This window comes from Sciurus carolinensis, chromosome 8 (genome assembly GCF_902686445.1).
Source record: "Sciurus carolinensis chromosome 8, mSciCar1.2, whole genome shotgun sequence".
Lineage (NCBI taxonomy): Eukaryota > Metazoa > Chordata > Mammalia > Rodentia > Sciuridae > Sciurus > Sciurus carolinensis.
In genome coordinates, this window is record NC_062220.1 from 131,502,928 (window position 1) to 131,516,384 (window position 13,457).

At 55.5% G+C, this 13,457-nt stretch overlaps 1 protein-coding gene across 15 annotated transcripts; it reads right to left on the reverse strand.

Annotated features, from left to right (window-relative positions):
• Window positions 1-1,168: 1,168 nt before the first annotated feature.
• On the reverse strand, window positions 1,169-13,312 carry Mmab (metabolism of cobalamin associated B). Of its 15 annotated transcripts, none has more exons than XM_047562830.1 (10): window positions 13,140-13,312; window positions 11,811-11,872; window positions 8,209-8,302; window positions 6,116-6,173; window positions 4,804-4,889; window positions 4,492-4,589; window positions 4,172-4,232; window positions 3,614-3,794; window positions 2,886-2,945; window positions 1,169-1,565 (listed from the first exon to the last, which is right to left on the reverse strand). In XM_047562830.1, exons 1-10 carry the CDS (start codon window positions 13,253-13,255, stop codon window positions 1,329-1,331), a joined length of 1,053 nt encoding a protein of 350 aa, XP_047418786.1. In that variant the 5' UTR covers window positions 13,256-13,312; the 3' UTR covers window positions 1,169-1,328. The 15 variants fall into 15 exon arrangements, 10 of the variants coding, with proteins under 10 accessions (XP_047418786.1, XP_047418784.1, XP_047418785.1 ...); XM_047562828.1 differs by having other exon boundaries at window positions 4,492-4,613; XM_047562829.1 differs by having other exon boundaries at window positions 1,170-1,565; window positions 4,172-4,236; window positions 4,492-4,613; window positions 4,804-4,876.
• Between the last annotated feature and the right edge of the window lie 145 nt (window positions 13,313-13,457).

The window sequence follows — 13,457 nt, forward strand, 5'->3', positions numbered from 1 at the left end:
CTGAGTGACCATGGGAACTCTGGGAACATCTGCCTCCCGTCTGGGCCTGGGGTGGCAGGGCAGGTGGGCACGAGCAGCGTACCTTCCGTTCCACACCAGCACCCACACGGTGCACGGTGGGGTGGGGTGGCACTGGCCATGGCCGCCCCCTGGAGGGTATGTCTCCCTCCTGGGCATCTGGACCCCACTCATTCTGCCCAAGGCTCCAGAGGGCCACTGCAGCCTGTCAGCCACAGAGGGACCCAGAGGAGCCCCATGGACCTGCCTCGCTGGCGGAATTAGCAGGTGGGGTGTTGAGAAGGGCTGAGAAGTTCATGTTTGCTGACCCGCTGGAGTTACCGGCCTGCCCGGGCATAACGTGGCGCCTCCTGCTACCCAGGAGCTTGGCCAATGACCAATGGCTGAGCCCAGTTCACCGGGCACTTCAGCCTGGCCGGTCAGGCGAGCCTGCCCTCCCGGAAGTCCCTTCTTGCAGTTAGCAGCATGGAATCCGTGGTTCTCACTGCTGCTTCTCCCCCTTCATCAGTGTCCCTCTTCCCAAGGACACAGCTGGCACCGGCGGCGTCATTTCTTAGCAGGAGGGAGAGCGGAGACAGGCGGGATAAAACAGCGTGGCACGGACCTCAGAGGCACGACAGCAAGTGTGGCCTGCACACGAGTCTCCTGGGCTCAGCCTGGCCCGACCCGAAGGTCTCCTTTCCTTGGGCTGAATGGTGCCTCCTGGCCTCGGCACTGGCCCCTGGGCAGGGAGGGCCTGTCTCCCAGGGCCTCCTCCCCACCATGGAGGGTCTCCGAGCCGCACCCCCACGCCTGCTCAGTCCAGGTCCGCCTTTCCGAGGCCCTGCCTGTCATTTTGCAGCTGTCCTTCCCCCACGCGGTGGCAGTGATGGGTGGCTCAGAGGTGACTAAACTCCCCAATCCTGCCTTCCTCCCCCTTTATGAATGTGACATTTAAAGCCCCGTTGGCGCAGGTAAATCATGATTACATTTCCAAGGGCCTCTGGTACCATTCCAGGTCCGTGAGCACGCGGGGCTGGCCGTGGGGGGCGGGGCTGGCCGTGGGGGGCGGGGCTGGCCGTGGGGGGCGGGGCTGGCCGTGGGGGGCGGGGCTGGCCGTGGGGGCGCCCACGAGCGCTCGTCCCCTCCCCCTCCCCCTCCCCCCCCCCACACCCACAGAGGCTCCCGCTTTTCCGCTTTTCCCACGTTTATTCTTTTGCCTGCACAGCTCCTCCTCTCTGCGCTGCCCTTGACCTCTCTTTTCTGCAATGCTGAGCCCCTTCCCACCTCCTCTAAGACCAAGGACACCCTGGGGGAGCAGGGGAGGACTCTCAGGGGCCGTGGTCCTTTGAGGGAGGTGGCAGGGCTGTGAGGCAAAGCCCCTCAGGAACCAGGACGCTGGAAAGCAAACTGCACCACTGTCCCCAGGGGGCCCGCAGAGCTGCCTGCTGCATTATTTCAAAGTGCCTCTGTCTCAGTCCGACGGGTCGTTTTTCTTGTATATTTTCTCTTGGTTCCCCTCCGTCATGGCCGCGTACCTGGCCACCGTGAAGAGATAGTCGCTGAGTCTGGAGGGAGAGAGGAGCGAAGAGAAGCCGAGAATCGAGGTCAGTGCTGAATGGCTCCATCCTCCACTGGCCCGTGAGGAGAACCTATGGATCCCGCAGCCCCAGGAGCACCGTGCAGGGACAGTGGGTGCCCAGCCCTCTCGGCCAGACGGGTGGCACTCAAGGTCAGCTTGTGACAGCCAGGGGCCCAGTTCCGGTTCCAGGCTGCTGTCCTGCCCTGACCCCATGGCAGGAACTCTGGACCACTCTTAGAGTTGTGCCCTTTGAGTAACCGGGACTGGTACTTCCCAAACCGGAGGGTGTGTGGGATCACCTGGGGACGGTGGGCCACACAGATCCCCTTTCTGGAGGGGACTCTGCAGGTGGAGTCCTGGCCAGCACCGCTGCACTGACCACACTTGGCATTAGCGACATTCTGGGTCACTCTGAGGTCAGGTGTCCTAACACTGTGGGGTATTGAGCAGCATCTCAGTCTCTGCCCACTAGATGCCAGTGCCACCCCAACCCCAGCGTGACAACCAGAGGTGTCTCCAGAACCACGAGGCCCTGGTTGGGAAACATGGGCCTAGAGAGTCCAGGGGGCAGCTGCCGCCACACCGCGCACTCGCCACCGCCCTCCTCCGCCCTGCCCTCCCTTGGAGGTCACTCCACAGGACCTCCCTGGCCAGGCCCAGACCCCTGGGCCGCCCACCCACTCCTGGTGGCCCACTGCTGGCTCTCCTGGGGACAGTGGGGAGACTGCTCTGGGTACTGCCCCTCCTGTACTCCTGGGGGGCAGCGGCGTGCCTGCCATGCTCGGCTGGGACAGCTCCTGGGGTGCTGGCCCCCCGGCCCTGGCTCTGGCCTTGCCCGAGCTCACCCCACAGCCAGACACCAGCCAGCAGAGCAGGCTTCGGGCTGCAGGCTGGCTGAGGCGCAGGGAGCCCTCCCCAGGCCACTGGGTCCTGCACCGGGGCTCCTGAGCTTGGCCTGGGGCGTCTGGGTGGGGAGGCTGGCGGCCTCCGTGGTGGTCACTACCCGATGCCTCACGAGGCCGTCCCGACCACCCACCTCCCTCCTGCCCTGTCCCTCTGTGCTTAGGTTTGTCCGAGCTGGTTTTGGCAGTGGTCTCTCCCACCCGGATCCTAACCCCACCGGGGACATGGGCAATGTCTGTCTCAGCCACAGCTGTCTCCCCAGGCCTGGCACTGTGCCCGGCGGGCAGCAGACGCCCACAAACACGAGCGGAGGGCGAGCCGACGAGCACAGCCCGGTACACTGCTGCTACATCCCTCAGACGCGCCTGGTGTCTAGAGTAGAGACCCTCCTCTGTGCGAGTACCTGTTTAAGAACTTGGCCACGTTGGCGTCCGTCTCTCCCCTCTGGACAAGAGGCACCACGCTGCGAGGAGAGAGAACACACTCAGGTCACACTCAGCACACACAGGGACCTGGAGCCTTAGCCCAACCGGCTCTTCCCACATGGCCCCTGTCCCTGGTGGGTTAATAGGTCATTCAGTCCCCTTTCCTTGGACACATCAGATAGGCCTGGCCACGGAGGGATGGAGCGCAGAGCAGGGGCTGATGGGGATGGCTGTCCCACATCCCAGCCTGCTGGTTTTTGGGCCACTGGGCCCAGCTCTTGGCTCCTCACTGGGTTGGGTGGCTTTGAACTCACCATCCTCCTGCCTCAGCCTCCCCAGTCACTGGGATTACAGGCATGTGCCACTGTGCTTGGCCTTTTATGAGATAGTGTCTTGCTAGGTTGCTCAGGCTGGCCTCAAATTTGCAATCCTTCTGCCTCAGCCTCCTAAGTCACTGGAATTATAAGTATGCACCTAGCTGTTTGTTCTTTGTTTTTTTGTTTGTTTGTTTGTTTGTTTGTTTTTGAAGCTAAAGCTTTCTCTTACCCAGGATTCCTTTGGGCCTGTCTAGGACCAAGAGCCTTTCATGAAGGACAAAGCCTTTATGGTGTGGGGTCATGGAAAGCTCAGGGGTTGGCCCAGATAAACCTGGGCTCCAATCTGCACTCTGTCATGGACCACTTGGTCACCCAGGGCACGATGTCACCTCTCTGAGCCCGTCTCCTGGTTCCTGTAAAGTGGGGTTGCCACCACATAGTTCAGGGTTCTCACGAGGAATCAATGAGGTCAGTGTCCGCACAGCAGGTGGCCGTGCGGAGGCGGAGTGCACCTCCATTCTCTGTAGCTGGGGAGGGGTGTGGCAGACATTCGGCAGGTCCTTGAAAAGGCTGTGGGCGGCTTTCTGCTCTGAGTCAGGCGAGGGGCTGGGTGGCTGGTGGCGGGCTACTGACCACTTGCACCCTGGCCCCTTGCGGCCGGGCAGCCCCTCCAGACCCCTACGTCTCTGTGAGCCAACAGAGTCCTTTATGTCAACATCCCCACCACTGAGCAGCCTGGGACCCATCTTTCTCTTGCTCTCAGGAGAAAGGTAGACCCTGTGGCCAGTGAGCAGTGGGCAGTGAGTTCCTCTGTCCCCCCTCTGCAGTGCAGGCTCTGAGGACAGGAACTCGGCCTGTCCTGGCCCCTGGGCACATCAGACCTGAGAAAGGTCTCCAAGGTGCAGCCTCCCGCCTGTCGCGAAGCAGCCCCTCCCTGAGCCCCTTACCGTCGCTCAGCTCGGCGGCACACGGCCCGGCAGAGGTGCAGCGCGGCGCTACTCTTGCCTCCTGACTGAGAGGAGAAGGCGGGGGTTGGCTGGGCAGGAGTCCTGCTCCCGGCCCGCGGGCACCCTCTGCAGACCCGCCTCCAAAGGGCACAGGGCTGGGGAGGATCCCAGAGGACCTGGAGGGACTTGGGGCCGAGGACAGCGGTCACTACTGAGGCTACGGAGGGGACAGGCTGAAAGGCCCCGGTGGAGGCCACCCAGTGCCTACCGGCAGGATAAAGGCCGAGAGTGGGGGGAGCTGGAGGCCACCCCGTACCCACCGGCAGGATAAAGGCCGAGAGTGGGGGGAGCTGGTCCGAGTACTTGTCGATCCACCTCTCCAGCTCCAGGATGGGCCCTGCCTGGAAGGCCGCGTGCTCTGCGCAGTCGAGGAGCAGAGGACCTGCCATGAGGCATGGCCACCCGGCTGCCCAGGGAGCACCCCGCCCGCTGGCCTGCCCACCGCTTCCCCCGCCCAGGGCCAGCTTCCCGGGAGGCCTGGGCTTCCTGGGGCCTGGGCTCCCAGGTGGTGACACAGGACAGCGCCCCACCCCAGGGCCCTCTGGACGCCCGCAGCAGGTTGGGAGAGTTACTTAAGTGAGCCTCCCTGGCCGAGGAGCGTGGAGTCGCCAGGGCCGAGCCGATGTCCTGCAGCGTGCACTGGATCTGGGGGGGAGACCTGCTTGTGAGGAGGGGCAGAAATGAGGGCGTGCCCGGTGCCACCTGGCGCACAGAGTGGCTGAGAGCTGTACTGTGGGCCTGTCGGGCTTCAGTGAGGCGACATCTACAGGCAAACCGTCAGACCTCCACACGACGCCTCGTTGGGCCACGCAGCCCAGTTGAGGGGACGTGGCGTGGCTGTTTCAGGGCGTGAGGGAGGGAGAGGCCCCAGTATCCAGCGACGAGCAGCGAGGGCCCCAGCGGAGGTCCAGAGGAGCCTTCTGGGCTCTGGTCCCTGTCCCCCATGCACCTGTGCCCTTGGGAGAGCTGCCGCTTCTCTCTGAACGGACAGCTTTGGGCTTCTCCTTGCTGGGCCTCGAGGCCAACAGGATGGCAGAACCTAATGTGTAGAGGCCGCCGCTGGAAGGAAGGTCAGCTGGGGCTCGCGGGGCTTCGAGGAGCAGCAGGCCCGTCTGCTCCGGAGCTCGTGCCTGGGACAGGTAGGTGGCAACCTTGGGCGCTCGGAGGTGCAGCCCCATCTCTGTGTTTGACCCTCACTCTGGGAGTCCAAGGCCCCACTCCTCTTTTTCGAGGTACTGGGGATTAAACCCAGGGGTGCTCTATTACTGAGTTAGACCTCAACCCATCCCCCTCTTGATTTGTTTTGAGACAGGGTCTTACTAAGTTGCCCTGCCTGGCCTCAAATTTGTGATCCTCCTGCCTCAGCCTCCGAGCTAGCTAGGTGTGCCACCTCGCCCGGCCCCAGTCCTTCCTAAGGAACACACATGAATACTAATCAGCACGAGTCTAGCTGGGCTCACTGGTGCTGGGTGTCCCCAAGCTGTGGCACTTCATCAGGGGGTTTCTCAGCCTGGAGGCTACTGCCATTTGGGGCTGGGTCACCCTTTGTTGAGGGAGCAGTCCCATGTATTGTAGGATGTTGAGCTGCATTCCTGGTCTGCACCCATTATATGCCAGTAGCAGCCCCACCCCCAGATGTGACAACCCCAAAATGCCTCCGAACATTGCCAAATGCCCCCTGGGACAGAGTCGCCGCCAGCTAAGGCTGCTGCCCTTCGGATTCTCCTCGCTTAGCTCTATCCTGCCTGAGCAGGAGGATTCTCTCTGTAAGTCGCCAGTTCACAGATGAGGAAACCGAGGCCTGCAGATGAGCGTGGCACCGGACAACACAAAAGGGATGATGAGTTCATCCGCCCCATTTTGGGGCGAGAGGATGCTACTTACTTTCTGAAGCTCTTCGGCAAATGCATGGCCCTTTTCCGCAATTAATTCCATAGCCAACCTATGAGAAAAAAGCACAAAGAACGTGCCTCTGACATAGTGCGGCCCTAAGACAGTGAACTCCCAGGCGCGGGCCATCCAGCGCCCTTAGCTACAATACCCACGGTGCTATTTTTCTTGCTGGCAATGGGAACATCACGAGCTTCCATTTGGATAGGGGTAGTTCTTTCTTAAAACGCCTCTCCTTGCAAACTGTGGTCAGTGCTGAAGGAGGGCGGGAGAAGCCTCGGCGGGCCTCAGCCAGGCGGCAGGGCGGGCTTCCTGGGGGAGGGTGCTGGGGGTGGCTTTGGAGGCCGCGGAGAAGCTCCTGGTAAGGGGATGGGAGGTGGGAGGAAGCGGCCCCGACGCTGGTCAAGATGCTGGCTCTGGCCTCTGCTGCAGCCCCCTCTCTCCTGAGCCCACCAGGGTCCCTGAGGGGAACAGGGGTGCGCTGGGAGCAACCCTGGAGGGGAGCTCTCGAAGGGAGGCTTCTCAGAGGAACTGATGAGCAATGGCGAAGACTAGCAAGGGCAGGAGCCTGAAGGGGCTGATGGGGAGGGTGCCCCTGACCCCGCCGAGGCTGGACTCCAGGGGGGGAGCTGGGCCGGAGCCCCGTGCCGCCAGGGCCGCGCCCGGCGAGGGAGCGGGGTCCTGCGTGCTCTCAGACCTCTGAACCTGCTCTCCAACCCCGGCTGCCACCTCCCACTGAGGGAACCAGGGTGCTGGTCACCAGGTGATGAGGCCAACTGCCCAGGTGCAGAAAGGCAGAGAGGAGAGTGGACAGTGGCCGTGAAAGGGAACAAAGAACAACTCGTGCGTCTTCCCAGCCATCGGGCGATCAGAATGAGCTGAAGGTGGAAGTCAGCCTTGGCTCGTCTCCCCTCTGGGTGGAAGGAGGGCTGCGTGGCTGAGACCCCGTCTCTGCCCTGAAGTATGCCTTAGGCCTGGCACCCTGCAGGCGCCCAGAAACATCTGCCACTGCGGGATCCCCCGGGTGCCGGCCGCACTCCAGCTCCCACTGCAGGCAGCGCCCAGGGAGCATCCGTGGCCACCCGGAGGCAGGGCTGAGGCTCTGGTTGGCAGTGCCTGCCACACGGAGGTGCCCGGTCAATATCTGACTAAGGAAGAATCCATCGCTGAGGCCTCTAGACTGACCTCTTGCCCTGCATCGGTTGGAAGATGCTGGTCACTGATTTGCTAATTCTGTTTGTTTTTTAATACCGGGGATTGAACCAGGGGTGGCTAACCACTGAGCCACATCCCCAGCAGTTTTTTTTTTTTTTTTTCTTTTAATATTTTGTCTAGAGACAGGGTCTCCTGAAGTTGCTCAGGGCCTTGCTAAGTTGCTGAGGCTGGCTTTGAACTTGAAACCCTTCTGCCTCAGTCCCCCAGTCACATCCAGGCAGCGGCTGGATGACAGGCGTGCACCGCGGCTGGCGGCTGGCGGATGTGCTGATTCTGAATGGCCAGTGTTAGAGCCTGTGGTGCCTCCACTGTGCCCACGTCATCCTGCCCCCCACCCCCACACACAGGGCTTTGCCTTCTCCACCTTGCTGGACGTGTCACTCCCTGACATTATCTGCCTTGAAAATCTCAACCAGCCTGCACATCACCAAGATGGATACGATCACTATGACCGTTTGACAGAATAGTACACAGAGGCTCAGAGAGGCGGGGGGTTTGCCTGGGTCACACAGCTACCTGCAGTGGTACTGAATTTGAACCCAGGTCCGTCTGATTCCCACGCCCCTATAACCACAGAGCCATGTCAGACCTCTGGAAACAGCGCTGGAGAATGTCGGGGCTCACGCTGTTAACGGAGCACTGAGCGTGGTGGGCTGTTCCATAATTCTCAGCAGGCGCTGCCCCCCCACCCCACTGATGTCAGGCACAGCCACAGGAATGGCTCTGGCCAGTGAAAGGTCAGTGGACCTGTCACTCCTGGGAAGCGGAGCTGGCCAGCCCGTGCTCCCAGCTCAGGCAGGTCCGGGGCAGACAGCTTCCACGTGCGTGGCGTTCGCTCACGACCCCACCTCCGGCCAGTCCCAGCTCCTTACCCGATAGCGGAACTTAATTCATCGGTAGTTCCCACGGCTTCAAACACCTGGTCATCTTTAGGTCTCCTTTCTCCTGTGAAGGTGCTAGAAAACCCTGTGGGAAAAAACAGAGAATGAAGACAACCCCCCCCCCCCCGCCTTTGCTGTGTTTTGATTGTCCGTTGCGGTGCCGGGGATCAAACCCAGGGTGTGTGCATACTAGGCTAGCGCTCCACCACTGAGCCGCACCACCAGCCCGCGAGTGTTCAACGTGAAGGTCAAGAGACAGACAAACCCTGAGCCGGGTGTGGGGCGCACGCCTGTGATCCCAGGGACTCAGGAGGCCGAGGCAGAGGGATAGCAGGCTTGAGGCCAGCCTCGGTGACGTAGGAGGCCCTAAGCAACTCAGTGAGACCCTGACCCCAAATTAAAAAAAAAAGAAGGGCTGGCGATAGAGATCAGTGATAAAGCACCCCAGGTTCAATCCCCATGCCAAAATAAATCAAAAAGAAGAAGAAGAAAGAAAAGAACTGAAACCCTAAATGCCCAAGGTCATGAATTGCTACTAACTGTGTGATCAGCACCCAACTCAAAGACAAAACTTGACCAGACCCCAGAAGACCCCCCACCCCCTTCCAGTCACCCCTCCTAAGGGTGACTCCCTCACCCCTTCCCTGACATGCTTTCCAAGTACTAAGCAGCCTGCTGAAGAAATAAGACACTTGGGACACACTGCATGTATGTCATCCCTCTCTCACATGGACTCAAGTCCCCTGCACCCTGCCTAGGTCATGGGTCCTGCCTGGCCTTATCTGGCAGGCGTTGGTGTTGCCAGGCAACCCTGAGGCTCACAGGTAGGCTGCGCTGTTCTGCTGAACGCAAATGATTTCCCAGAACCCTCTGGGAGGGTCCACCCTACGACTGTGACGGAACAGGACCAAAACAAACCAGGCCGCAGCTGAGCAACATCCACACTATGAAAATGCCAAACGCCCCTTTCCTGGCTAGTGTCAGTGAGCCATGCGTCTCTATCACCTCTTGGCTCCTCCCGCCTTCTAAAGAAAAATCAAAACACCCCATTACACAATTAAGGGGCTGGGGATGTAGCTTAGTTGGTAGAGCGCTTGTCTCACAAGCACAAGGCCCTGGGTTCAATCCCCAGCACCGCAAAACAAAAACAAAAACACCTAATTACACAGTTAGCCCTGCTTTCTGACGGTGTCCCATACAGCTTACAGCCTCACTTCCTCAAGCCCTCCCCCAAGTCACCCATCACAAGCCCACCCTGTAAGTCCTTTCCGGCACCCTCTTTTTAAAAATCTACATATTTTAAGTTGTAGATGGAGACAGTGTCTTTATTTTTTATTTGTTTTTTAATGCAGTGCTGAGAATCAAACCCAGGGCCTCACACGTGCTAGGCAAGCGCTCTACCACTGAGCCCCAGCCCCGGCCCCTCCAGCACCCTCTTACAGAGTCACCCTACAGTCCCCATGCTGGGCCATCTCCCTCCTAATGAGCCAACTGCCCCAACTGTATCTGACCACGGAGGGTCCCTGGAGGTCTTTGGCTGGCAGTCATTGACACCAGCACCTGACCTTTGTCATTCCCGGACATGCTTTTTTGTTAGGGTGGTGGTAATATATGCTTAACATAAAATGTACCATTTTGATCTTTCTTTAATCCATAGTGCAATGGCATTAGGTACACCCTATGTGGACGTTTATACTTTTAAGTACATATCCAGAAAACAACAGCTAGCAGTGATCTGCATGGCTTTCAACTTCAGGAAATGGTATCACTCTGATAGGTATTTTTCCAGTACTAGACAGATTGACCACTGAGTCATCTACCCCTCCTCAGCCCACAAACATATTCATCACTTAACATATCTTGGGTGGTTTTCGATGTCATTCAGATCTGTCACAGACTTTTTTTTTTTTTTTTTTTTTTGGTACAGGGAATTGAACCCAGGGGTATTTTTTTTTTTTTTTACTTTTATTTATTTTTTTCATTATCTTTTTTCTTCACACTGATAAATATTAATAAAAATTTTTTTCATACGTGTATATAGGGTAATAATGTCTGTCTCAATCTACTGGCCTTCCCATCCCCATCCACCCAACCTCTCCCCTCACTTCCCTCTATACAATCCAAAGTTCCTTCATTCTTTTCTACCCACTCCCAACTATGGAATCAGTATTTAATTATCAGAAAAACATTTGGCCTTTGGTTTTTTGGGTTTGGCTTATTTCACTTAGCATGATATTCTCCAGTTCCATCCATTTATATCTGCAAATGCCAAAATTTCTTTCTTCTTTAAGGCTGAGTAATATTCCATTGTATATATGTACCACATTTTATTTATCCATTCATCTGTTGAAGGACATCTAGGTTGGTTCCATAGTTTTGCTATCATGAATTGAACTGCTGTAAACATTGATGTGGCCGCATCATTGTAGTATACTGATTTTAAGTCCTTTGGGTATAAACCAAGGAGTGGGATAGCTGGGTCAAATGGTGGTTCCATTCCAAGTTTCCTTAGGAATTTACATACCGCTTTCCAAAGTGGTTGCACCAATCTGCATTCCCATCAACAATGTATGAGTGTACCTTTCTCCCCACATCCTCACCAACACTTATTATTGCTTGTATTTTTGATAATTGCTATTCTGACTGGAGTGAGATGAAATCTTAGAGCAGTTTTTTTTTTTTTGGAGGGACTGGGGATTTGAACCCAGGGCCTTGTGCTTACAAGGCAAGCACTCTACCAACTGAGCTATCTCCTCAGCCCCTTAGAGCAGTTTTGATTTGCATTTCTCTAATTACAAGAGATGATGAACATTTTTTCATACGTTTGTTGATGGATTGTATTTCTTTTTCTGTGAAGTACCTGCTCAGTGCCATAGTCCATTTATTGATTGGGTTATTTGGTTTTTTTTGGTGTTAAGTTTTTTGAGTTCTTTATATATCTTTGGAGATTAGTGCTGTCTCTGAGGTGCATGTGGTAAAGATTTTTTCCCATTCCGTAGGCTTTCTCTTCAAACTACTGATTGTTTCCTTTGCTGAGAAGATTTTAGTTTGGATTCATTTTATTTATTGATTCCTAATTTTACTTCATGCACTTTAGGAGTCTTGTTAAGGAAGTTAGGTCCTAAGCTGACGCCCAGCCCTCTTTTATATTTTATTTAGAGAAAGGGTCTTGCTGAGGGCCTTGCTAAGTTGCTGAGGCTGGTTTTGAACTCACAATCCTCCTGCCTCAGCCTCCTGCATCACTGGGATTACAGGCATGTGCCACAGCACCCAGGTGTCACATACTTTTTAGTGGCTACAAAGAAGTTGGAAGAACTTTGAAATGATGTCTGCCATATGTCTTTAAAAAAAAAAAATATATATATATATATATATATATACATGTATATATATATATATATATATATATATACACACACACATATATATACTTTTTAGTTGTAGGTGGACACAATACCTTTATTTTATTTTTATGTGTTGCTGAGGATCAAACCCAGGACCTCACACATGCTAGGCAAGTGCTCTACTACTGAGCCACGACCTCAGCCCTACCTTACATCTTTTGTTGCATTTTCAATCTGTCCTCACCCTACCTTTGTCTCCTGTTTTGGTGTAAATCTTGGGGATCTTGGGGATCTTCGAGGAAGGCTGTGGCCTAATGAGAAACAGACATCAAGAGGTGATGAGTAGGATGTCTTACAGAGGGGCAACTCTGTATGTGGGTCCCAGCTTGCTGCCTGCAACCAGCAGTAGCCCTTACTCCCCACTTTTTGGATGGTAATATCTTCATTCTTTAGACACAGAATCTTGCTGAGTTGCTTAGGACCTCACTAAGTTGCTGGCTTTGAACTCACGATCCTCCTGTCTCAGCCTCCTATTCCCTCCATCCCTTCTACTTCAAGTCCTTTGTGGGCAAGCTCTGTATCTTCCCCACATATATCTGGAGAGCAGCAAATGTAATGTATTGCTCAATGAATATTTGCTGAAAGAATTGATTGATCGCTTCCCATAGCTCCTGGTACCATAGTGTATTTTGGGCATTAGCTCCTGGAACTATCCTGAAATCTTCCAATAGCCCCAAAGGTAGACATGACCTTATTACCTTCATTTTATTGTTGAGGAAACTAGTTCACAGTGAGACTTATCTTCCTAGGGAAGAAGAGGCAGGGCTTGGGACTCATGTCTAAGATTGTCCTACTCCTGGGACCAAACAGTTACTTGTACCCTCCCCAAACTCTTCCTCTCTACCACCAAGTCTGGGTCTCTTGGAGGGAAGGAAAACTGGACCACTTCCATTCTACAAGGCTTCAAGTACACTCGGCAATGAAGAATTGCCAAAACGGGATTTGAAAACTGGCATTTTCACGCTTTTTAAATTATTGGCAGTACTGGGGACCAAACCCAGGTCCTTACGCATACTAGGCAAATGTTCTACCACTGATCTACATCCCCATCTCCCCCAAAACTAGCATTTTCAAATAGCAACACAAAACTTCAATAGATGGCTCAAAACTAAAATGTGACATTTTATGCTTATTCAAAAGTTAAATTACTGGACTTATAAAATATATTAACCCATGATTAATTCATGGTACTCTATAGGTTCTGAGGCTGGGGTGGTCTTGGGGAGCAGTGCAAATTTCAAAGTATATGATGAAAATCATTTTCAGATAATGTCGGTGGATCTGTATAAACTGCTTTGGAGACAGGTCAAAATATGAATTGTGGGCCCACCTGACCCACACGGGACATGGCGTGCCCTGACTGATGACAGCTGGGCTGCATTAAAACTCTTGCAAAGAAATATAGCTTCCACGTTGCCCACGGTGACGTCAGTACACGGGGGACGTCACGCTGATGTACCCAGGGTGACAACATCAAGATGCACTGTAGGTGTTGGAGGTATCCACCCAGACACTCACCTGTCCCCGTCTTCCACGCCCTGAGGGTCGCGACTCTGGAAACGGGGACATAGCAGCCTGCTGGCGACAAGGCACCCGCGCAGGCCACGGCGGCCTCCCTGGACCCACACAGCCATGAGCAGGGCCGCCAGGCCAGGACTGACCCAGCCAGGCTGCCGTCCAGGCCCTGGGGTGACTCCACCCACAGCCGCCGCGCCACCGTTCAGCTGCCATTTCCTATTGGTTCGCAGCTCTCGCACCAGGGCGGGATCCTTCTAAGGACTTGTTTTCTATTGGTTCACGTAAGGAGAGGGGCGGGAAAACCCTGGACGGCATGGT

Excerpts from the sequence above, each read along its gene's own strand:
- Mmab (XM_047562828.1), bottom strand. The coding sequence starts at position 13,255 with ATGGCTGTGTGGGTCCAGGGAGGCCGCCGTGGCCTGCGCGGGTGCCTT. Across the intron at positions 11,873-13,139 it reads GGCGTGGAAGACGGGGACAG|GCCACAGCCTTCCTCGAAGA; the intron begins GTGAGTGTCTGG and ends GTTTCTCATTAG. Across the intron at positions 4,614-4,803 it reads GGCCAGGGAGGCTCACTTAA|GTCCTCTGCTCCTCGACTGC; the intron begins GTAACTCTCCCA and ends GCCTCATGGCAG.